Source organism: Balearica regulorum, chromosome 8 (assembly GCF_011004875.1).
Source record: "Balearica regulorum gibbericeps isolate bBalReg1 chromosome 8, bBalReg1.pri, whole genome shotgun sequence".
Lineage (NCBI taxonomy): Eukaryota > Metazoa > Chordata > Aves > Gruiformes > Gruidae > Balearica > Balearica regulorum.
Window position 1 is genome coordinate 2,143,604 of NC_046191.1, and position 25,354 is coordinate 2,168,957.

General features: G+C 51.6%; 1 protein-coding gene across 1 annotated transcript in view; it reads right to left on the reverse strand.

Annotated features, from left to right (window-relative positions):
- SGIP1 (SH3GL interacting endocytic adaptor 1) overlaps positions 1–25,354 on the reverse strand; it is a 54,919-nt gene that overhangs the window by 21,875 nt on the left and 7,690 nt on the right. The window contains exons 3-11 of the mRNA XM_075759158.1: positions 14,798–14,861; positions 12,226–12,250; positions 10,722–10,799; positions 9,560–9,616; positions 8,913–8,967; positions 7,861–8,036; positions 3,389–3,413; positions 2,944–2,995; positions 1,817–1,902 (exon numbers count right to left, since the gene is read on the reverse strand). Of these exons, the coding sequence (XP_075615273.1) occupies positions 1,817–1,902; positions 2,944–2,995; positions 3,389–3,413; positions 7,861–8,036; positions 8,913–8,967; positions 9,560–9,616; positions 10,722–10,799; positions 12,226–12,250; positions 14,798–14,861 (618 nt within the window). The remainder of the gene's footprint in view (positions 1–1,816; positions 1,903–2,943; positions 2,996–3,388; positions 3,414–7,860; positions 8,037–8,912; positions 8,968–9,559; positions 9,617–10,721; positions 10,800–12,225; positions 12,251–14,797; positions 14,862–25,354) is intronic.

Below are 25,354 nucleotides of genomic sequence, written 5' to 3' on the forward strand. Positions count from 1 at the left end.
ACCAAAACACAGAGATGAGAGGCATTCACCTGAGGCTTGTCAAGAGAGGAAACTAAACAGAGAAACCTCTCATAATTAAAGACAGGGGTTTTTCTGTAACATTAGATAACTACAGGCTTGACTAAAGTGTGACCAGCAGGTCGAGGGAGGGGATTCTGCCCCTCCACTCCCCTCTGGTGAGACCCCCCTGCAGTGCTGCGTCCAGCTTGGGGGTCCCCAGGACAAGAAGGACATGGAGCTGGTGGAGCGAGTCCAGAGGAGGCCGCGGAGATGATGCGAGGGCTGGAGCACCTCTGCTATGGAGCCAGGCTGAGAGAGTTGGGCTTGTTCAGCCTGGAGAAGAGAAGGCTGCGGGGAGACCTTAGAGCCCCTTCCAGTCCCTGCAGGGGCTCCAGGAAAGCTGGAGAGGGGCTGGTGACAAGGGCAGGGAGTGACAGGCCAAGGGGAATGGCCTGAAGCTGCAGGGGGGGAGATGGAGATGGGATGGGAGGCAGAAATCCTTCCCTGTGAGGGTGCTGAGGCCCTGGCACAGGGTGCCCAGAGAAGCTGTGGCTGCCCCTGGCTCCCTGGCAGTGTTCAAGGCCAGGTTGGATGGGGCTTTGGGCAACCTGGGCTAGTGGAGGGTGTCCCTGCCCATGGCAGGGGTGGGATTGGATGGGCTGGGAGGTCCCTGCCCACCCAAACCAGTCTATGAAGTGCAGACACTCGTGCTGCTTGACAAACAAACCAATGCCATTTACGTATTTGGAGGCTTATTACATTAAGTGAAACATTGCATTAGTTGCAGAAATTCTCTGGAATTTTGGGATACACAGAAAAAAACCCAGGTATTAAACTGAAACGATCCAATTATATTCACACAGATTATGGGAGGAAAAATCCTCTTCTATATCTCATTTAAACTTTTTGCACTATTTTTCTTAGCTTTTGTGTCAAGAACTGCATGCAAACATAGTTTTGATTAAAAGAATGAACTGGAGTCATTAATTACAAGGCATAATTAAGCTACAAATGGCAGCAGCCATTTCATGATAGCCGAGCAGAGCTGGCTGTCTGCGGGAGGAGGAGACCTCTCTGGGAGCAAACCTCTGCAGCAGGTGAACGGGGTTTTCCTTTGGGAAGGACAAGCCTTGCAGGATTGCTGTGCTTCAGGAAAGAAAAAAAAGAAGAAGAAGAAGGAGGAGGGAAAAAAAAAGAAGAAGAAGAAGAAGGAGGGGGAAAAAAAGAAGAAGAAGGAAAAAAAAAAGAAGAAAAAAAAATGAAAGGCTTGGGGGGGAGTAGAGTACCCCTATACTCCTGTCCAGGGAATCACTGTTTCTGAGATGACATTACTGAGATGGCATCTTCACGGGCCCGGGGAGCTGTAAAGCATTGCAGACAGCTACGTTCATCTCCCTTCCATTAAATCAGCACAATGCCGAAACGCTGCCGCGGTGTCGGAAGCTAGAAGTTAAACAGACGCCGCTTCGAGGTCTGTCGGCAGCGCTTGGTAAACAGGCAAAACCAGGGTTTCATTTGGAAGGCAGTATTTTTAATATTCGTTAGCTGCTCTCTTGCAGGGTCTGTCTCGAGACCGCATAATTAACTAATTGACTTAACCACTTGTTCTGCGTCCTTATAACCCACGTAAACTCCAACCCCAGGCTGCCTACGGTACAACTACCCACCCTTTGTGTCCTGCTTTAATTTTGTTTCTCCCCCGTGGGGTTGATCCCCAGGGCTGCCCCTCTCGCCGGCAGAGCCGGGTGTCACGAGCCGTCCCCAGGCACGGCCGGGGGTCACCTCCAGGAGACGTCACCCGTGTCCCCCAACCCACCGTCCAGCTTCTGCTCCTCGAACGCCGACTCCAGCGGGGGCCCGAAGAGCGGTGCCAGCGCGGCAGGGTCCTCCCCGGCTTTCTTGCTGTGGGACGAGACAAGCACAGAGGAACCATAAGGTTCAGGTTTGTACTCAAACCTGGTGTTTTTGAGTACAAATACGTATATTTTTGGGGAGTGTTTATGTTCTAGGCTAACAGGCACCTGGGAAAACACAGGGCTGCAGGCAGAGAAGCGGGAAAGGAGAGCGGTAGCACCTCGGTGCAAACCCCGCGGTGCCCAAGCCGCTGCTGAGGCGCTGGGGATTGCTTCGGGATTAGTCGGAGCTACTCCGGACTGCACGGGAAAGGGAAAAAGCCAAAGTACAGACCACACCGGGGTCCAACGCACCTCGAGTCGAGCCCTGCAGCCGCGCAGGGCGCGCTCCTACTGAGATTTGGCTTCACCCCGTATCAATGAGCCCGTCTGCTTTCCAAACCCAACGTACGCCCACAGCACGCACTTGCCCGCTCTCCCGATCCATCACGCTCCGGGCGGCTCCCAGCAGCCGATGTCCTCACGGCTCTTGCAGGAGAGCGAGTATGGATGCTGCGCATCCAAAACCAGGGGTGCCACTGCCACCCAACACCTCAATCCCACACGTTTTTGTTCGGCCACGCTCCGGGAGGTGGGATCCACCATCACCTGGGCACCTCACCTCATTTCTCATTTACTCACACAGCACCCGAGCAAAGAGCCCGCGGACCCAAAGCTTGCTGTGCCTCTTGCATCCTGTGGCACAGAGCGTTTCCTCGGCTTATTTAAACGGCCAACACAAACGTTCGGCTGTCTCGTGAGCCTAAAAAGTTCTAAAAGTGATGTTTCTGCAGTGGGATGAGCCAAATTGGGGCAGCTCAGCTAGCTGACGGGCTGGCAATGTTTGTAGGGCAGTAAATGCCCAGGGAATTTGCTGCATTGCTCTGGGTTTGAATACATGAAAAAAGATCCACATCTGGAGGTGAAAATGAAAACAGATGCTTCCCACTGAGCAATGGCGTAAATGTGCAATTCCCCGTCAAAGCGTTTAAAAACCACATCAGAAGGACGTGCTGTATCGGATAATTGTACCGACGGACTCCGTACTGACCTGGCGGGGTCCGGCGTCGGTGTGGATCGCCGGGGCCGCGCGATCTCCTCACCTGCGGCATAGGACGGACAGCACGGGGTTAGAGCCGTTCCCCCACCCGCACCCCGCGTGTGCGGGAGGGCTCACGCCAGGCGTGCCACCGGCACAGCACACGTCCCGTCCCGCGCCTGCTACGGAGACGCTGGCAGTAAAAGCTCTGTTTTATTAATTCAGATTTTATTTCTGTAGAGCACCAGACTAGGGAGCTGCACCATTTCTATAGGGCACCCCAAGGATGTCCTGTACAGCATTCTTTAAAGACCACATTTGGGTGCCATCATTTCTGCCAGGACCGCTTTAAAGCAAACCTAACCTCCTCCCTTTGGTTTTTTTCGCTCCCCAAAATACCACCCCCCCACCCCCCAATAACTACTGTTCGTTCTCGAAAGCAGCAGAACATACTTACTGGATAAATTCCTTTTAATCGTCCCCTGGAATTAGAAACACACGGGGTAAGCGGAAGGCGCGGGGACAGGGACGCACGGCAACGCTCACCCGCGGAGGGACAGAGCGGGAGCGAAGCAGCCCGGCAGATGCGGCAGGAATTGCCCAAGGTGATATTTACTGTACGGGGCTGGAACGCGCCCAGCTACGCGTGAGTGCGCGTGGTGAAATCCCATTTGCTCCCAGCACACAGGGAGCAGAAAAACCCTACCGAGAGGATTTTGAGCCACGTAAAGCCATCGCCCGGCAGTGCTGCCTTCGCAGCCGTCCTGACTGCCAGCCGCTTACGGGGGTCACTGACCCCCCCACCCCATTAGAAGTAGCAGAAACCCCAAATCTTCACATTTGGCCGGCTGCAAATTGCTGAAAATACATTATTTGGCTTAGATCAATGCAAACCCTCGCTCTCGCCGCACACCACACAGGTGCCCGTGCACAGCAAAAGCCAACCCCCCCCCCACCACCCCCAGACACCACGGGGGCTGGGGCTGCCTGGCAGAGAGGGGAGCAGGACGGGCAGCGGGGGTACCCCCGGACCACGAGCAGGGGCTCCAAGGGGTTTGCAAGGACACGGGTCAGACCACAGAGGATGCCCATCACCAGGGACCCTCTTGCACTGGCGGGGGGGGGACACAAGGTCCCACCGCCACTCGGGGTCACGCAACGGGGTGGCTAACAGCACCGGCACCCCGCTCCCCTTCCCCTGCGCTTGCTGCGTAACCCCGGCACAGACTCGGATTCCCCCCCCAGCCCAGCACCCCCGTTGTTCCCAGAGCGGCAGAAACCGCAGGCGCGGGTGCTTACCGGGCTGCGCCGCTGCGGTCAGCGAGAAGGAAGAGAGAAGAGACACCTGGTCAGAGAGCGACAGGTCAGCGCCCCAAGTCCCCCAGCGCCCATCGCACCCCCCCGTCATGGCTTCGCAGCCCACAGCGCCGGGTGGGCTTCCTCTTCCATGCAGCCCCCGGCACCGGGAACACGACGCCTTGGTCCCCCGGGCTGGTGGGTCACCCTGGCCGTGGGGACAGCGGCGTCCAGGGAGACCCCAAACCCCACGGAATGGGTGAATTCCCCCATTTTGGGCTCGGAAGAGCCTGAAGCCCGGTCCTCTCGGGGAAGTCGTTGCACACAGCGACACCGGAGGTGATCGACCACTGATGGGGTTTTTCTGCTTTCTCATCCCTTTTGATGTGCAACGAGGTACGAAAAATGTGCCCAAATAAAACTGTGCTCTTACAGGTCTTGACCAAAACCACCAGCTTTTTCACCCAAACTATAACCCCAGACTATGGACGTTCACAGTAAAGACAGCCTAACTCTATTTTAAAATGCTCTAAAGTTAAATCAAGGGAGAAGGAAAAAGAACATCATGCCTTCTAAAATGGCAGGATTTGTTATTTGCATTTTACATTTCAGCTCTACAAACATGCAAAAGAGGGACTGTGCAAACAAGAGAACACAAGACTGTGCTAAAAAAAAATTAGAAGAGATAAAAAAACTGTATTTCTTACCGGACTTTTCCTCTAAAAGAATGCAGAACAATAAAAAAAAAAAAGAAAATGAGAATATAAGATATTTTCTACAAAGAGATAATACAGAAATAAAAGATTCATATTGTGCCCGGAAGCATCAGGCGTACAGTTGTTAAACACACAGCAAAGCAGAGCCGTGCACGCACCCAGCCGGGCTGATCATTCGTTCAGACAGAAGATTGGAGTGAGAGAACACGTACAGAAATAAAAACCTGCACCTGAGCCGTCTTACGGAAAGGAGTCACATGCTTTGCCGTTAGCGGGCCCTGCTAGCTAATCGCAAAGGCCATTTCCAAAGCACGATTTTACCCTTAAATGCTTAAATTTAAGGCTATTACTTATCAGCTTTGCCCAGTGACTATTTTTTCAGACCACCACAAAGCTCGTGGGGCTGAGCCTCCCGTGGGGCTGAGCCTCCCGTGGGGCTGAGCCTCCCGTGGGGCTGAGCCTCCCGTGGGGCAGGAGGGAGCAGGGCAGAGGGAGGGAGGTCTGAAGACGCCGGGCTGTTGCCGGTACGTGGCACGGGCAGGTTGGACCACCACCTTCGGGTTCCTCCTCAAGGAACGAGACCTGAGCTGTTGGGCTTCAGTGGAAGGACGCCGCTGCCGCCAGCCTACAACAGCATCTCCGCTTTTCGTCTTGTCTTCGAGTTAAGGCACCGTAACTTACACCCCAAAGGCGTGGGGACGACGGTGCCTACGCACACGGCATCTCCCATCCCGCTGCTCTCATCCAGGAGAGGCCGGTGGCGTGGCTTTGCAGCTCTTTTTGGAGAGGAGACAAGCCCAGGACGAGGGCAGGGACCCGGACAGCAAAGCATGGAACTCCCACGGATGCAAAACCTCCTTCAGAGAGCTCCTGCCCCGGGCACCCGGCGTGCTGGGGACCACCCGGCGTGCTGGGGACCACCCGGCGTGCTGGGGACCACCCGGCGTGCTGGGGACCACCCGGCGTGCTGGGGACCACTCACCCCCCCACCTGCGCCCTTTGGGTTTTGGATCGCGACATGGGGAAGCAGCGCGGTTCCTTCTGTCCAGCCTGGCACAGGGCTTTTCCCGGAGCCCTTCGGACTGAGCGGAGCACGTCTGCGCTGTTTTACAGGGAGCCATCGGCTCCGACCCCGGGCCGTGCTCTGCCCGCGGTGACGGCGGGGACAGATTTCCCCGGAGCAAAGCACAGAGTGTCCCGACCCAGAATCGTATCTGGCAAAATGCACTTTTTGTGGGGTTTTGTTTTCCTGGAGAAGGCGAGGTGCAGAACAACTGCTGACCACATCAGCCTGATCTTCCTACACCAGCGCAAAACTAGGCACGTATTTCATCAGTAAGAGTCAAAATAATCGGGGTCCGCGAGGAGCTGAGCGTAACCATTCAATAATTTCTTAATAGATTTTTCTTTGTCGCTAGAGGCAACGTGGCTTTAGATTTTTTTGGGCTGGATTCTCCAAAAGCCCTACACCGCTGGCTGCAGTACGGAATCAATGAGCAGCTACTCCTCGTCTCCGGTCGCTGTGCCGGAGCCACCAGCTACACACCGGGATGGGAGGGTGCCCTGCGGTGCCCGGAGCAGCACTGCCAGCAAGGGATGCGGAAATAAAAGCCACAAGGGAAGGAGAATACACCAAATATTGATTTGGTCCCTTAAATAAATTCTCAGTGGTTTCCCTGTCCCATTTTTAAAGTGTTGCACTATATTTCCTCTCTCCTCCCAAAATAACATTGTCTCCTACATTATATACGTATACACGCGTGTGCGCCAAACTGCTGGGGCCATCGCTTTGCAAAACCAAAATTAGCTTAGTTTTGCAATAAGAAATTCTGTTTGTTCTTTTTTCCTCTTTCCTGCCCCCCCGCCCCTTTTTTCTCTTGATCAAAATTATCCACCTATTTGGCAAATAACTGCCAGATTCCAAAACTTCCCCTCTCTCTTTTTTGCTGAATTTTGGTGTGGGTTTTTTGGGGTTTTTTTTTTGTTTGTTTTGTTGTGCTTCCCAAAGCAACCAACTGCAGTTTCTAACCCTTGAAAGCCAGAAACTACCTGGTCCCAACACAAAAATCATCCAGAAGCGCACGTGGCTAAAAGGGACCGAGCGTCGGGGGAAGCAGAGCCGTGCCGGGGCACTCGGCATTTCCAAGGACAGCGACTTATCCCAAAAGCTTTCATTAAAATTGGTGACGTTGTGTTGGTTTGGAAATAAGAAATAAAAATGCGGTAATTTTGTTTCCTCTTCGCTTAGAGTTTGAGATTCATTCACACTTCAGGTACAGGCTAATTATAAACCATAGAAAGCTTCGTCTGGAAAGACACTATAGCCCACACTAAAACCCACTGACAGACAAAAATCAAATCTTTTCATGGCTGAACAGATTGGGATGAGATGACAGAAATCTCGACAAGCCTTAGGAAAACCAGAGGGTGATGGTATTTATACTGGGAGGGACTAAGGAGAGATGACCTCTCCTTCCAGGAACCTCAGATTCGCCCCCCGGGGTAAGAAACATCCCTCTAACATCCCGCAGCAGCGGTGCGGAAAACCCCACAGATCCTTTCCCTTCCCAGGAATCAGGGCTGGACACACGCGATTTATGTCCTGAACGATGACCACATTGAAAAATAAGGAAAAAGGGGAAAAATAAGGGAATAGTGTATTCCGATCTCAGTTGCCCTGTTTTATGAGCAGGAAAGGGGATTTTTAGGATGTTTTGAACTGGAAACATCACCACAATACATCCGAGATCTCCTTGGCGTCACATTTTTGTCTCTATAGCAATGAGACCCTCTAAATAAGGACACAAATGCAAACTGAAGCACCCAAGGAAGAGCCCCCCCGCTCGCTCGGGATGAGCCCTGCGGAGCATCGCTGCTTCGGCGACCCGGGGAAGAGCCAGAAACCCCAAGGACTCACCACAGGCGATGGAGAAAGTGCAATGTTGCCTATTGACGCCTTCAGCTCGTCCACTGTTGCCGCGCTCTTCAGGATGTCTTTAGCCTGCAAAGGCTTGATCTTAATGTTGAACTTCTTGTGCGCCTCCTCTTCCTCTTCGGATTCGCTCGAGGAGTAGAAGTGTTTTCCTTTGGTAGGTAGAGCACAGTTAAAGAAGGTTTCCTGCTGCTGCCAGGGCAGAACCTTGGCCTCCCAAGGCTCAAGCCTCCCTGAAAAGTGGGGATTAGGGGTTCCCAAAACGCTTATCCCAAACGCCCCAGGGCGGGAGCATGCAGGGGCAAATCCTCCTGCCGTGCGCGTCACTGCCGTGGTGTGTCACTGCTTCATCCCCGTGCAGGCGGAGGACGCGGGAACCCCGCGGTGCTAAAGCCAACCCTGGCTTAGCCCAGCAGCTATTTGCATCGGTGTCCGGGTTTCCCCCGTGTCGGGACTGTCCCGGCCCATCACCCGCAGACCGCCAGCATTTTTCAGCGGCGGCAGAGGAAGAAATCCTGCTTTTCCACTCGCCCTCCTCCAGCTGCGACCTGGGGACCCGCACGGGCTCTGGCCATCAAAGTCCCCTCGCCCCTTAGCGGGGCACGTTATGGGAGCTGCAAACTGATCTTTGCTCGTTTTGCTTTTACTGCCACGCAGATCGTTTCCGCTCCGAAACAGCATCGGCTGTGACGAAGCACCACGCGGCCAGCACCCACGCAGGTGCACCCACCGCAAATGGGATGGGACGTCGGGGTCTCCGTGGGGCACCCCGCTGCGCTGCTCACTCCTCCTCCCCGTTTCATAGCACTGGATCGAAGGCAATTTAAAAAATCACCTTCAGCTCTGCTGTCTCAGGTAATTCCCCCTGGGAAACAGTTTTAGCTGTGGAGTGACAGCTCAAAAGGAAAATAAAATAATAATAAATAATAATAAATAAATAATAATAAAATAAATCAATCCAGTCAGTGGCCTGCCTGCAAACCCCAGCTCATCTTACGGTTTGTAAGCCGAGAGACAAAGCCAACAGTAAAGGATATATCCTGGTTCCTCGGGTCGGATGCTGTATCCCTCCTCATCAAGCTCAGGTGAATTCTGAATAAGACACCAAAAAAAGAAAAAAAAAAAAACACAAAAACCACCAAACCAAAAGAATTAGGAATGTTAATTCTGTTCCTGGAAAGCTGGAGCAGCTCTTTCCTCCTGCGGGACGCCACATCCAAAGCCCCGTGCAGCCCGAGCCCGCCGGTAGCTGCACAGGGCAAACAGCACCCGTGCTCCGACACAGCACCCGCGGGGGCAGTTACGGGGGGCTGAGCACCCGGCCTGGCTGCAGATCCATTTTTGCAGCGCTCAGTTTTCACAGACAAGGTTCCGCAAAGCTCCATTTTTTGCAGAAGTTTGGGGGTTTTTTTTTCCAACGCTTGGTTGCGACCCAGGGTTTTCTCCGGGTACCTGCAACGTGCCGCAGGCGTGGGCAGCGCTCTCCTTACCCGCAGGGCGTTGGGCGCTGGAACCACCCGCTTGCTGGGTGGCTTGATGCTATTTAATTAACGTGCAGATACAGAATACACAGCTAACACCTGGGTATCACCCAAAATGGCCACGGCCACCCACAAAGCCAAAACGGCGGCGTGGGAGCACAGCCCGGGCGCTGGATGGAGGGCAGGCTCCTTGGGACACTTACGTATCTATCCCAGTCGATCTCCGCATAAAATCCATTCGGGGCTCCGTTCGTTTTCTTCTGCAACACATTAGAAACGAAATTTCCAAGTTTTAAATTGAGGAAACGAGAAGAACACAGCACGGCTCGCACGCGCGCGTGGGGACAGCGCTGGGTAGCGCGAGAGGCAGGCGGACCCCACGCTGTGTGTGCACGTCCCATGTCTGGAAGGCCTTCCACACCAGACAGCTAAAAGGCTAAAGGGTTGTTTTTGGGTTTTTTGACCGTTCATTAGCTGAGCGCAAAACATTTTTTAAGGACGAGGAATGAAACAGCCATTTCTCCGCGTGCCGGGGTGTTCCAGCTCCCGGGGAGAGCTGGCGGCAGCGGGGGCTCCCGATGCCCACCCAGCACAGGTAGCACCGCTATTTATTTATCGGGAGATAAACCCCTTCCCCAGAACATGCCGAAAGGAAGATTCGGTTCCTGTTACTCGGCAGCCGAACCGCCCGCGGAGCAAGCCGGGTTGCAGCGGTGAGAGACATCCAGGCTGGGACGCGGTGTTAGAGCACGCCACAACACACCACCACCACACGCACAGGTTATTGCTGCTTCGGACTGAGGGCTCTGGTTTGGGGAGGGGGCTTTGGGCACCCATCGCCTACGGGCCCCTTTGCTGGTCTGCTCTGGGCTTCCAGGAGATGCTCAAAGCTGCCGCTGGCCACTGCAGCCAGCAAGGCCAGCTCCGGGACTAAAGTTAGGTTGAGTTCTCAATTTTGGGCACCTAAATTAGATAATCCAGTTCCCTTCAGCTGCCAGAGGGAGCACCCCCGCCAAGCGCCAAACGCACCATCCCGGGACAGCAGCAGGGGGGGATGGATGAGGCCACCAGCACCCTCGCCCTCCCCGTTTCACCCGACGGTCCTTGCGACGCTGCCCAAGAACAGAGCTGCATCGTTAGAGGCACAAGGGTGAGAAAAAAATAATCAATAATCAGCCTCTGGATGTAGTTACATGGGACGTCTGCTTTCCCCAGTCCATCCGTATTTAACCCCATTTCTATTCATATACATCCACCTGGCTGAACCTAAATGGCGTTTTCCTATAGTCTGGATTTCAAAACAAAAATTACTCACTGTTTTTAACAACCCTTTCGTAGCTGTCAACCGAGCTCTGTTTTCCTTACCGAATTTTTTTTTCCTCCTTCACGCACACTCTCGGGTTTGCTATTGCAAGGTGGCTCATTGGGATGAGGGCTGGGCAGCTGGAAGGGATTGGGGTTTGGCAGAAAAAGGGTTAAAGTATCGGGTGGTTTTTAAATTTTTTTTTTTTTTTTTTTAAACACACAAAAATCAGTTACAAGGAATTAGCAAAAACACACTGCACAGTTTTATAAGAAAAGGAGGACTCAGCTGTGGCTCCATTAGGAGTAAGCGTGGTTTATACCGGGGGCAGGTAACGGGGCTCTATTCAGCAGCCAGAGGATTTACCGTCTCACCTCCTGCTGCAAATATCGTGGTGAGAACGTGCTGCAGCAGGAAGACTTCTACTAAATGCCTCCATCCCCCAATTCCCCTCCGATACATTCGGTGGCTTCATTATACCCCCCAAAAATTGCATTTCTGCATCCTTCAGCTTGCAGGAGCAGCGGAGACCCCGTCCTGCCCTGCACAGAGCTTGAACAGCAAGGCGTCTGGAAAAAAATCAAGAGTCGGAGCCCGACTGGGAGGGCACCCCAGCACCACGGTCCCCGCACCCACGCCGGGCAATGAAAGGCTGCCCACAGCACTTCTGCCGGTGGAGGGAACGGCTCGGGGCTGCTCCTTGCATTTTATTTATTTATTACTGCTGAATAGAGCCTTGGTTAATGTGCTACCTGAGCTGCAGACTTTTTTTTTTTTTTTTAATTGCTATTTCTTAACAAGTGGCTCCCGAACACAGGGCTAGCCCAAAGCCAAGGATCTTGGGTCAGATGTGAAAGGGAAAAAAAAAAAAGTGATCTCTCTAAAGGAGCAATTTGGCACCCCAATTTTTATATGGCTTTGTAAAAGACACCCCAGCACCGCTCTCCCTGCCGAGCCTCCCGAGGGGGTCTCATTTTTATTTTAAGGTGAGCTTCTAACGTCTGAATTTGCTCAAGAACTGTCGACCAGCACAGCCCCAGTCTGAACCCAACATACTCGTTGGGAAACTTGAAATCAAACGGCTAAAGGAGACGCGGTCCATCTACCCAGATCTAGCAGGGGCATTTCCATCTAACACCATAAATAAAAGCAGCAATAATTCAAAAACAAGTATCTCCTTATCTTCGGGTTAATATAGAAAATACAAATACCTATTTTTAACAGCTGTCCTGGCAATTTTCCCTTAACTCATCGTACAGCAAATCTGACCCAAGCCAATTAGCGGGTGTAGAAACGCGGATGCCGGGGATTTTAGCAGGACACCTGGTCCCTCTGCCCACAGCGCTCCTCAGGTGTTTCCGTATTATTTTCTTTGTGTTACTTTTGTAGAAAACCTGGAATATGTCGTTATTTTAAACGGATAGCTTCTTACTGAAATGTATTTTCTATATTAAACAGAAAGGAAGAGACGGTTCACAAAATGCTGATGGCGGCTGATGGAGGAATTCGCATTTAAGGGGCCGCACAGGAGAGGAGAGCGGGGCCGGGGTCCGTCGCAATACTTACGATGCCATCCCTGTCTGGCGACCCTCTGCAAAGAACAGAAAGAAAGGCAGCCTGTTAGCTCCCAAACCGCACCGGCACCCGACCAACTTGTGGAAATGGTTTTCTTAACGAATCCAGAGCAGCAATGGTTTTAATTATGAAATTGTCAGCAAATCTGAATTACCTGCCACGCGCTCCTTGTGCGACACGCACGGTGGTCTCGGTGCCATTGGTCTCGTGTTATCAGATGGTAAATTTTATATTTGTTAGTAAATAAAGGGCTCCTGCGGATAACTGCGCTCTGCCAGCTGAGGAGCTGGGCTGGCTCCTCCTTGCACCCATCCCACGGCCGCAGCCCTACCCTGGGTGCGCATCCCCTTGCAGAAGACAATAACAATTACGTATAGAGTAATTTAGAGATTTTTCTTCTGCCAGGAGCACAGTCACTTCTCTTTCGGATGGATTTGAAAATGGATGAGACTCCTCAGGGATTTTAATCCCCAACCGCTTATGGGATTTGGACCTCGGTCACAGCAAGCAGCGTGGCAGGCTCGGCAGCCGTATTTAAACGCTGTCAAAGGATGCTAAGTTATTTAGTGAATAGACAGATCTGTTTATGAGAACCAGACTGGCTCCTCCACCTCCCACACGCCCCCAGGTTTTATGCGTTGCCAGAAATTTGCCACAAATCAACGTCTGACTCAGGACATCACAGAAACCCTGCAGGGACCTGCTGCCCATCCAGCTCTGGTTTAACAGAGAACACCACCTTCCATTGAACCGCTCCAAGTCATACGTGTCTGCCTCCCATCCCTCTTATCTCGCGTTTAATCTCTTTGCACAAACGTTTCTGAGATTTTTTTGGAAGTAGCAGAGATCCCCTCCGCTTCCACGTTTCCCTTACGCGCAGGGACCGTCACCTCCCGCTCACCTCCCCAAAGCCCAGCCAGAAATGGCCGCGGAGACCCTCAGTTGGTGGAGGGAAGGGGGTGGCAGGACCTTTGCCACCGCACTGCGGCTTCAGCGCATCCCGCATCTCCCCAAAAACCAGGCGGCAGCTCCGGAGACCCCAACGCCATGGTGCCCACCACCGGGTCCTGGGGGTGCGGTGGCCCAGCCGTGGCAGGAGGTGACCGACCAGAGGGTCTGTCCGAACCCACCGCCCTGTGCCGGCTGCCGATGGGGGATTTGGGGAGCGCTCAAAGCTGTCTGGGGCGATGACCACGACGTGACCCCGCGACGTGCTAATCAATGCTGCTTGCTAATTGCACCATCTTCCCCGCAGCGGCCTTTCTGTAAGGTCATGACCATCGCGAACGCCCCAGGTTTCACTATCTCCGTGTGCCACCAGCTTCCACAGCCTCCAGGGAAAAGCAGGCTGCTGCGAGCAAGCGTGGAAATCACGGCACTGGCTAAAGGCAGGACCGAGACGTGGCTCCATTGATTTTCCATGAGAAGAGGAGGAAGACGCAAAGCAGCCTGTTTCCTGCCCGTCCTTGCGATAAATTAAAAATGAAGTTGTACACGGCTGGAGCTCCTGGCTGTCCTGCAGCCTGCCTGGCTCTTGGATGGACAGCCACCATTCCCGGTGACAAGCTGACTCTGCCAACAGGACACCAGCTCAGTGCCGCACAGCCCTTTTTCGTGATGTGCTACACATCCCCCCGTATTTTGGGGCCTCCTTTTGCAGCAGACAAAGCCCCGCAGGCACCGGTGCAGCCGGGCTCACCATGGCCAGACCCGCAGTGTCCGTCCCTTCGCACGGGAAACCTCACGGACCGCCGCCAAGATATAAAATAGCTCAGAAAAACCAAATCCAAACAAAATAAAAGAAAAAACCCACAGGGTTTCTGCTGTTCCAGATGTGAAGCACTTCTGGAAAAGGCTGGGCGATGCTGCAGGTGTGGGAGCGGGGCTCCCCGCTGCCTTTCCCCGCTCCGTCCCCAGCACGTGGGCTGCACGGGCTCCTTTGCACGCTGCTTTGGGACACCTACCCCAAAGCCACACCGGTGACAGCCGAGAGCCCTCCCTGGGCTGGGCTCAGCACCCACGCAACAGCATCCCCCGCCAGATGCGGGGAGAATTCCCCCGCCAGATGTTTTCCCGGGAAGCAAAGCACGTCTCGCAGCAAAGCCGCAGGAGCACGCCCTCCGCGAGCCCCACACACCCTCGCCGTCCCCAACCGCGCCGCCCTTCGCTCCAGCCTCGCTGCCTGCACAGGCATCTCTTTAAACTGAATTTGCATCTAAAAAGATCTCGGCAGACGGGCAAATCAGTAGTTTGGGCAGAGATTAATCTGCTGAAACTCTCAGAGGAGTAATTTCCTTCTGATCACTGCTAACCGTCACCGTAAATTGCAAACACGTGGAGAACCAGCTTTGTCATCTCCGCAGCGCCACTGAGAAAATACCTTATTTGTCAGCCACTGGATGTACAAGGGGAAACAGCTTAAACGTATTTGTTATTACAAGACTTGATCCAAGGACGACAAATGCCTGTGATACACCGACTCCCTTCCCGTCCTGGCACATCGGCATCAACTTCTCCCCAGTATCATTAATATATTAACGCGGTCTGTATCTCATTGACTTACGTGGAATCAGTATCCTTTTCTTTCTTGCGTATACCAAAGGCCTTCCTTGTACGTTTTTTCAATCCTGTGGATAGAAGGAACGTAAATAAGAATGCAATGTTCATATTATGCTTCAAATAAATCCTCCGAAACGTTCCTTAGTCCCTTGTCAGCTGTAATTCATAAATAAGGTTAAAAAAGAAAGCCCCAAACCCAAGAAACTGCCAGCAGGACTTTGTAGGTAGTGTGTACATTTGCTTATGCCTTTTATTTGTTCACTTAACACTTATTAACTCGATCTCAGCATGCGTGACTACGTGTTTCATGGTTAATATTTCCAAGCTTACTGTCTTAATTATACACTCCTTCGCTGTGCTGCATGTGGGTACTAACGCGCGGTGGGGAAACCCCTCTTTGGTGTCAAAACCAGTTTAAACCATGAGGTTGGTTATCTTCTGCACTGATTATCCACCCACACAGTGCTTTAAACCATGCCTGGTACCAACGATGCTGGAGTTGGCTGGGAAGCGGGATGTCCAGGGAGCCCCACCAGCCACAGAGCCCACCGGGGCAGCAGCCACCGCCGCATCACTCTTAAAAACAAATGGAGCAGAGTGGGTTTCTGCGAGTTTCTCCCTCTTTTCCAGCCTAAGAGCAATCCAGGAGAGGGTTTTTTAATAACCACCTGCAGCAAGCACACCGAGGAAGGGATTTTGGAGCATTTCAAACCACCACGTTTCACCTGGCCAGCTAGTTTTCATGCAGATGAGTTTCTGCCGGTGGTGGCCATCCAGGCCGACTGCTGAGACCAGGCCGCAGCTGGAAGCTGCTCTCGTGCTGGACACTGCCGGACACACTTGTCATGCAATCACTGCCAGTGGCATGGTAGCAATAAATTTAGGTCACGGTGTAATTTAAAGATCCTGGTGACCAAAGGAGCCAATATAAACCATGGACCTTGAGTCTAGAACAGCTATTTCTGGCCTCGTTCTTTCGGAGGTCCTAAGAGCTTTGCTTTGTTCTAGAAGTATCCCAACAAGACGTGCCGTGGGTCAGACACAGCTGCAAAGGTGCAGCAATGCCGCCGAGAGGCAAACGACGGAGGTGAGGAGAGGCAGGTCCACGCCGTCCTGACGCCTCCTCGCCGGGTGCCGAGCCAGATCCTCAGGGAGCTCAGCCAAGGAGACACGGGCACCCGTGCCAAGTCCAGCGAGGAGCCAGCTATGGCGTTAACTCCTGGGAAAGGTAAGCACGCTCACTGGGACACACGTGCCTGCACGGCCCCGCTGCTGCAAGCCTCCCTCTCCCCGACACGGTGCACGATGACTTGCAAAGGTGCAGACAAGGCTCGATGGCACGAACCGGGTTTGCCCTGACTGGGATACGGCTCACGCAACACACATTATACCAGAAGCACAGAGCTATGCTTGTGCTAAAACCTACTTTCTTAAAAAAAACCCCAAACAACTTCTTAGGATTCAGCAAAACCCCCCCAGGTCTCTACCTCAAGTGTTGTAGTGCAAGAGCCAAATCTCCCATAATCAAGAGCCCAAAATCAGCTCCGGACACCCCAGCAGAATTCATTCAATTGATGGTCTTGGGGGGAGACTGGGTTTCTTTGGTCTGCCTCCTGCTTTGAACATGCCCGTCAATTGAAATTATTTTCTGTTTTCCCAGGAACATCCCACTCTTCTGGGCATTGACTGAAACAGGCAGCAAGCACTACAAATGCTGGATTTCTGCAGCACATCAAAAAATGCTGGATTTAAATATTATCAAAATACAAGGGGGTGCTTCAGGCTCTCGATACCCCATGGCTGGGTGGTTTTTAGGCCAACACTAGAACCAAGCTAACCAGGGTAGGACCAGGAGAGGCTCCAGCTGGTCTCCTTGGTGTTGTTCATGGAGCTTTTAGGTTGGACATTTCCCCAATGAAACAGGGGAAAGAGGGACTGCTCCTGAAAAAAAATCCCACCGAGTGCACTTCCGTCCTCTGCCCAAAGCAAGCATTGCATGGTCAGGGATGGAGGAATCCCTTATGGGATTCCCAGAGACCCCCAAACATATGGGATCCATACTTCCCCAGGTGCTGAGGGCAGCACAAGCAGCGGGGAGTGATGCTGAACCGTGCAGGCTCATCCTGCAACCTTGCATGGACAGCTTGGGTTTTACTACATCTTCCCTTTCAGCTTTCCTACAATTCTAAAATTTCTTCAAGGCTCAAGGAAGTTATTAATAACTGGGGAAGGCTTCCACTGATCTCACCCCCCAGAATAACTTCATCCTCCAAACTCAAAGCGGAACAGGGAGGGCTGAAAACCCCAGAAATGAGTTGTTGTTTAGTCTTATCTGAAGAAGCGCCCAATTTGGCTAAATTTTGTAACGAAGCCTTCTGCTCAGTTACATAATAGGCCCACCATCTGCTTAGAACGGTAACGATCGAGGGGAAAAAGGGATATTTAAGAAAGGCAGAACAAAAATGAAAGCTTTCTTTGGAGACAGTTGTGAAGAGCCATTGGGAGCGGGTCCCCTGCCGAACCCCACCACATGTGCCAGGGCCAGGCACTGGCTGCCTGTCCCCTGACGGTGACACCAGAGACGTCCATGGTTTGGTGGGGGAAAACGTGGTGATTTCCCAGGACAGCTCTGCTTTCAGGTGGCTGCAGCTCAGAGGAGCTCATGCCTCTGTTGACATGGTCAACTCCAGCCTGGAGAGCTGTTAGAAATACCCCGTATGACGGTGTAGGGACAGAGCTGAGGGTTGTGCATGGGAGGGCACTGCACACTCTGGTCCTCAAGTCTCATTTCAGTTGGGTTTAGGAGTTGAAGCACCACAAAACTAGTCCTGGCAAGAGTCATCCGTATTAAAAAAATAATAAGATGACCTTGTCCATAGAGGGAATGATACATGGAAACACTAGGGTATCAGGGTAACCTCACAGGACAAGACAGATGTACTGCTGGAAGAGAAACAAGATGGTAAGTGGGAGAGAAAGCAGAGAAGAGGCAGTGAAGCAGCAGGAAGATGGGCATGAAAGAAGAAAATACAGTATATCCACGTGGGGCATCAAGGGACAGCTCGCAGAGCGGGGAGGAGCTGAAGTCACTGCTTGGGTGATGCCCTCTAAAGCAGCACCTAATGGACATCAAATCCCACTTCTCCCCGTCAAGAAGTGATGGATCCAAACTGTCTTCCAGCGGGAAGACCCGGTGATCTGCATGGCCCTGCAACGGCAGTGTTGGGTGACACCAGCACCAACGACTGTACGTGTCACCTGAAGACACAGCCCACCCCTTCAGCTGTCCCCACTCTGTACCCAGCACCTATGGGGACACCTGGACAAGACACCCGGCTGTTCCTCAAGTATACAACACTAAGTTACAGAAATCTCTATACGTTCCCAAAGCCTTTTCCCTTTTTTCACATCCAAAATACAAAGAAGGACCCATCTCTGCAGGCTGCCCAGCGCCATGAGGCAGGCAGCACATGTCTAGTTTAATCTCAGCTTAAAACTGCGCTTTGAGTTGGGCAGAGGTCAGGACAAAGCTCGAGCTTTACTGCGGGTTCCATAGCACCAGAGAAGATGTGAACTCTGCCTTCCCACCAGCAGCTACCGCGCTCCTCACTGTTCTTTCAAAGATGATTTCATTCTGCATCGTTATGACATAGCTAAAGCAGAGATGGGCTGTCCCCAGTCTCCAAGCGGGAAAGGCCGTGCCTTACCCTCCCCAGCAGTTTCGGCTCTTTGAAGGGGCATGGTAACACCGGTGAGAGCCCCCACCACACCAAGCCATCACGAGCTGGAGGCAACACCAGCACCAAATACCGCACCCAGGCGTCCTGCTCAAGGACCAGCATGACATCCTTCTTCTGGAGGGGAGATTAGACTCAAACGCTTGCAAATGGATGCATCTGACATCCCCGCTGCATCCGTCAGCGGGTTTTCCTCAATGAGCATCACGCAGGAGAGCCCAGAGTCGTCTGTGTGCTATTACACGCACAGCAGCGAGAATGCCTAAAACCACATCGATGGCCACAAAACCAGCCTTGCCCACAGAGGACAGCCCTGGGGAAAGCCACCGGCCCCTCCAAGGTACAACAACTTCACGTGCTGCAATTAGTCCTCAAGCCAAATGGATTCAAACGCTCCGATTCAGAGTAGCCACAAGCCACAGCTGAACTAACTGCTGTGTGCGGGGATCTCAGTTCAAACACAAAGGGCTGTCTGAATCGAGGGGGGCATTATTCACCTCTTATTTACTATTATTTTTCCCTGGTATACTTAAGAATTGGCACCTGAGAAATACAAATTAATATTCAACACTATGGTGCTTTCTGAACTATTATTCTTAAAAACTACCAACATCTTATTTTCTATACTTGAAGACTTAACACCTCCAGAAGAAAACTAACCCTGTTGCCCCAAACCCAGTCCCTCGTCCTCTGTCCCCAGCCGGTGGGAGCAGCTGCTGCTTCTGGACCCCCAAAATATCGAGGGGGGTCCCTGGAGGAAGAGCTCCTTGCCTGAGTTGATGGGCCTTACAAAAGCAACGCACCTCTCAAACAGGAGAGATGTCAGTGAGAATATCTTTGTCTTAAATACTCATTTATGATGACTAAAGAAAAAGAATTATTTAGACTAGTTCTGCATAGTCTGTGCATGAAGATAAACATTATCTATTGCCATGCCAGAGACTCAAGACCAAAGTCCCTGCAGGGAGGAGGGTGAGAAATACGGGGGAAAAAGAAATAATCACTATTAAGTTTAGGGTATTTTTCTTTGTTTTGGTTGCATGGATTTTTTTTTTGCACATAGCTTGGAGCTGGATTTGAGCAACCTGCTTTCCCCACTGCACACAAGCCTGTGCGCTTTTACTGCATTACTTCGCTTTTGGTATCTTGTGTTGGCTTGCTCTACTAAAGAAATAATCATCCTCCCTTTGCTCGGCAAAACAAAACCAAAGCCAAGACAAGACTACTGAATTCTTTGAGTCATACCCAGAGGAAAAAGTCAAATGGTTAATTAAAGTTTAAGAAGCAAGGGCGTAACCACATCAAGCCCCTACTAAATAACCCGAACAGCAGCATCCCAGATGCTCTTTGTGGGTCAGCCCAGAAGAAGTTTCCCCTGGTTTGACACGGCAGCAGTCTGCACCTACCTCGGGCCAAGCTGCTGCACCAGTGGCGTATTTTACATGAAAATCATAGAACCTTTAAGGTTGGAAAAGACCTCTAGGATCATCAAGTCCAACCGTCAACCCAACACCACCATGTCTACTAGACCATGTCCCGCAGTGCCACGTCTAGACATTTTCTGAACACCTCCAGGGATGGGAGGGGCACGTTTGGTCCCTTGCAAAGCCTATTCTCCATTGCCACAGCCTCGGTAGCAGGAAAGCCAGGTCTCAGTATCTGTGCTGTTTCAGTCCACGTTATTTTTTGTTTTGCCCATCTTATATGTAATTAAATTAGTATACATCTTCATAGAGTTTTCAAATGCCTTACCTAAAGCAACCTTTGCATTAAAGCTCATTACCAGGCTTTCAGCAAGCTTAATAACACGGCTAGGATCCGAGCCCTCCGCATCCCGCCTTGACACAGTCATTAATATTTTAACCACCTTCATCTACAAGTCTAATTGCAGACTTCACTCTGGAGAAGAGCAGACGGACCGTCAGCAAGCAGCAGTCGGGCAGCGACAGCACCGTCCGCGTAGGCAGCCCGAGGGAGGGTCCTTCTGCAGCATCCCAGCATTGCAGACCACGGCCGGGGTTACAACACGAGTCCTGCAGGAGACCAGGTCTTCTGCTGCTCCCCTCGCCTGCCCTGGTGCCGCTGCAGGTACCAGGCTCCAGCCGCAACCCCAGCCCCAGTGAAGGTCACCCCAGGCAATTAATAACACCGCGGCCTCGCTGTTACCTGCTCTGTTTCCTACCTTAAATCGGTGCATCTCAGCTGCCGCAACACACCAAGTTTTAGTAGAGTGTCACTTTTTAGCCAGCAGCACCTGTATTTCCCAATTTCACGCCAGTCTCCCACCCAGGCAAGGCTACGGACTTCACCGGGCTCCTGGTACTGCAAGTAATTTGGCATTTGCTCTGCTGTGGTCACCCTCTATTCTCCCCCTTATCGAGGGTATTTATTTCTGCCATTAGCCTCCCATCCTCTGTGCAAAGTGACTTAAATAATGCATGCCAGGTCTTTTTACCCACTGTCTGTCTTCTCAGTCAATAAATTACCCTTCTTATCCCCTTGAAGAAATATTTTTAAAACCCCTCTCTATTTCAAGTTGACTAGTTTTTCATTTCCCCCCTCCATTCCCAAGGTTTTACATTATTTTATGCAGTCTGACAACACACTGGAGCTCCCTGTCCCCTCCAAGCACTGTGGTTCACCGCTCTCGCTCTGCTGGGACCATCCCACTCATTTTGCTCCACCAGCCAAAACGTCCCATCCTTCACAGCACAGGGACATCCTCCAGGACCGTAGCTCCCAGGAAAAACACAATTAAGATACTCCTATCAATTAAAAAAACCCAACCCCCGAAAAAAATCCCAAACAAACAAAAAAATCAACAGGTTGATTTAACTGGTGGTGGTGGTGGGGGTGTCCAGAAACCAGCTGCTCCCCAGGGTAAGGACTAGACTTAACATTCTCCTTGCATAAGCAAAGTCTACATTTTAATCAGTCAGGAATTCTATTTTTCTGAAAATTTGCTGGAAAACTCCTTCAAAAAGGCTGGAGGAGTCACCTGCAGGAGCTTACTTTTTTTTGCTACCTCAAAATACACAAAAAGTCATTTTTAAAACAAAGAATTGATGCCCCTTCTGAAGACGCGCAGTGCTGCATGCACATCCAGCTCTGCCCAGCGGCCGCACGATCCTGCTGTATTTAATATTTCATCCCCGTAAACCAATAGTTTCCAGTGCAAACTGTCACTAAACCACTACATTTTGCTTTTCCATGGGGGGGGGGGGGGGGGCTAACAAAACCATCTTTGATGAGCTAGCCAGGCATTAAAGGTCCTTAATTTACCCTATTGAGGTTCCAAGATATTGAAAAAAAAATATATTATCTGGTTAGCAAAGTCCCACAGACGTGTATTACAACCTTCCACATGTTTACAACGGTTTGTCCCTGCTAGAAAATAAAAAAAAAAAAAAAGAGGAAAAATGGATGATGGCCTCACTACCACTTCTGTCACGCTCTGCCGGAGCGGAACACGGTTGGCTTCTTGCCTGTGGCTTTGGAAGGGCGCTGCTTGAAAACAAAAGCGAGCAATAACGGTTGTGGGGTTTGGTTTTTTGGGTGGGTTTTTTTTTTGTTGGTGATGGTTTTGTTTGTTTGTTTTTTAAATAAAAATAAATGCCAAGAAGTTTGTTCCTTATCAGAAATTTCAGTTGGAAGAGGCTGAAGGACTGAGTGTTTGAGAGCCTAAAACAAGATCAAAAAGAAGTCTGAATAAAACAAAACATCTCAGGTTACCACTCTGGGATCACTTTCTCCTCCAACAGGTTGCTCCTAGCTCAAGGCCCCAGGTTGTTGAGCCTTGTAAATTATTTTGAGATGTGGTACATGTCACCTTTCACTGGGGGGGTCCAGCAACAATGGTCTTGGTCACCACTGGGGAGATCAAAAGTTTTGCACTAAAACCAAGCCCCACCATCAAGCGGGGATATGCCAAAGAGGAGCAGAGTGGTGGTATCACCCCTGGGCTTGGTCCTGCTCGGGTTCTGTACCCAACCCCAGCACCCAACCCTTCTGGAGTGACCCCAGAGGTGGCACACGGCCGACGGGAGAGCAATCGGGGCAGCTGAAAGGCTGGAGAAGGAGGAGATGGACACCTGCAGGAGCTTCGTCTACCCAGCGCACCAACAAAACCACATCGGGAGCGGCTGCGTTGGGGTCCAAGCACCTACCCCGGGAACGGACACGTGGTGGTGAAGGGATCTATGCTCCAATGGGCAGAGGTAATACACGATCCCGTGGCTGATTCAGAAACACAGTCACATTTTCAACCACGAGGGTAATTAAGTCTCTGAAGAGGTTGTGGTGAACTCTGCCTAAGGACTTTTTGAATTAACGTTCAACATCTTTCTAAAAATACATATCCTATTCCAGCTACTAGATGTGAAGAAGAACTTAGAGCCCTGTGGCCAAGCGGCCACCTCGGGGTTTGTTAGAGCCTCCGTGCCTGGCTCTGCTCCTGCCCCAGAGCAGCGAGCATCCATCCCCACGTACCCAGAGGGGTTTGGGCTCCCAGGACCTTCCCGTCTTTCCCCTTCCCTTTGGTCTGCACCTTTTTCCCTTCGCAAACCGCCCAAATACTCGCCGCTGCAGTCAGAGTCAGGAGTTCAAAGAGCTGGGAATGGCGCAGCCCTTGAGCCGAAACCCCCGCCTGGCATGCATCCCTTACGGCGAGGCAGCGCGCACCGGCTGAGTTAAATATACCCGAGATTAAACCTATGCCTGGACATTAGACCGGTCCCTCTGCTTTGCAGGCACAATTCAGTTCGGATAACCCGTGACTGCAGCGCAGGGTGAGACCCCAGCCTTTAACTGCAGCACTCGCATGTGGAAATACACCCCGAGCCGTGGAAATATATTTATATTCCATATAAATATCGGTCTGGGCTCTTCACATGGCAAGACCCAGTGCAAAAATCAGCATCTCTGCAGCTGGGTGCAGCACAGAGCCCAAACGCTTCCATCTCTTTGCACGGGTGCTCAGCAGACCTGCGTCCAGAACAAGCCCCAGCCCCAAAGCAAAGCTTGGGGAGCAGACCAGCAGCTAGAAGCTGTCCTTAAAATAAAGGGCAGCATCACCAGGATGCATCACAACACACAGGACATCAATTCATTTTTCTTCCGCAACGGAGCTGAGCGTTTAAGGACTGTTTAACATCAGAAGGATGCAAAATGTTGCTCATAGGTTATTCACCGACCTCGGTAGAGCGAATCGCTCACCACTTGCTTTCCCCAGAGATGAGATTTTTAATATCAACTTTCAGAGATTCTGGGTGTGCGGCAACTGAGGGACACGGGACACACACGTCTCCACCAATATTGTCAGTAAATTAAATCTGGATACAGTTGTGGCTTTCATTCACGGCTGGCACGCACACAAAAACGCCAGATGCATTTCTAAAGGTTGCTGTGCTATTTAAGAAGTTGTCCAGGACAGGCTCTCCCTCCCAAACGACGCTCAGATTTCTATTTTTAGGGGGTTTGGGGTTTTTGGTTTATTGGGAAAGGGAGACGATGGTGGTGCTGCATACCTCCCCTAGCACCTTGCAGCTGCAGGAGGGCGCTGGGCTCCTCGGTGGGGCAGGTCCCTGCAGACAGAGCATCCAGGGGAAACCCAGGCACGTTACATCCCCCATGCTAATATTTCTCCCTACACACCCCCCAAAAAAAAGAAAAAAATCATGCCACTGCAAACCTCTCCTCTTCTTTGCAAGGCTTTGCTGCAACATCTGCTCCTTGGCTGGAGCCACAGCCACCGGCAGGTCCCATCTCACAGCCCTGTTTTGAAAGGCATCTCCTTGAAACCCATCGCCTCCACGCACCCCGCAGACTCCCCGCAACTATTTTGAAAAATTTTCCATGAAAACCACACCAATGTTACAGTCGTACAGTTTATGCAGAACGTAAGGATTTGTTAAAAACCCACCAAAATCCTTGCCTGGGTGTGACACTAAGAAACAGCCTTCCATCCATCCCATGACCAAGGCCACCCTGCTGCAGCTGACATCTGTCCGAGCCTCCACGAACCTCCTCTCCCAAATTCCCAGGTGGAGAAGAGGATACCCGGGCTGGCAGGGTTGGTTTGTCAACCAGCCTTGGGGACAAGGTACAACTCCGGGTGAGCTGCCAGGGAAAACCTCACTTGCTCTCAATTTGGTCACCCTCCCCCCCCCGCAAAAAAAAATAGAAATTTTGCAATATTCACATTTGCATATGATGAAGACTTACACCCAAAATAAAGCATGATGAGATACTTCTTTCCTGTTCCTCCCACGGTTTGCTGTCAAACGAATACCTTGATTTTAATGCAGTGATTAACTGTGGCAAGAGAGTAACTAAAAATAAGAGCAGGAGACCTGACCCAAAGAAAGGCTTCACTTCCAGGCAGCGTTTGACAAAACTGACGGAGCTTCTTCCACCCGTCCCGTCTCCCCGCAGAGGAGTCGCGTGGTGTGAAGGAGCTCGAGGTCCCAGGTGAAAGGAGCCAGGTAAACACGAAGCATAAATGACATTATTATTAACGACTTACACAGGCCGCTTCTACACCTTCTGCGCTAACACCAAAACCAGGCTAAACCCCTGCAAAACTCCAAACCGTATTAAAGATTAAGTCTTCCTTTAATATTTGGAAGGGCACCTTAAGAGGGACCTAAACGTGCCCCAGCACATTCACCGATGCTCCCCAGCTCCAAGCAAACCCCACCAGTAACCAGGTGGCTACAGGGCTGTTTTCAGCAGCACAGCATTTATTAATTTATTTGCTGACAGCAAAATGCTTGGGGAAGATTATTTTTTGTTTTTAATCGTGCTGCTCCCAGCAATACTGAATC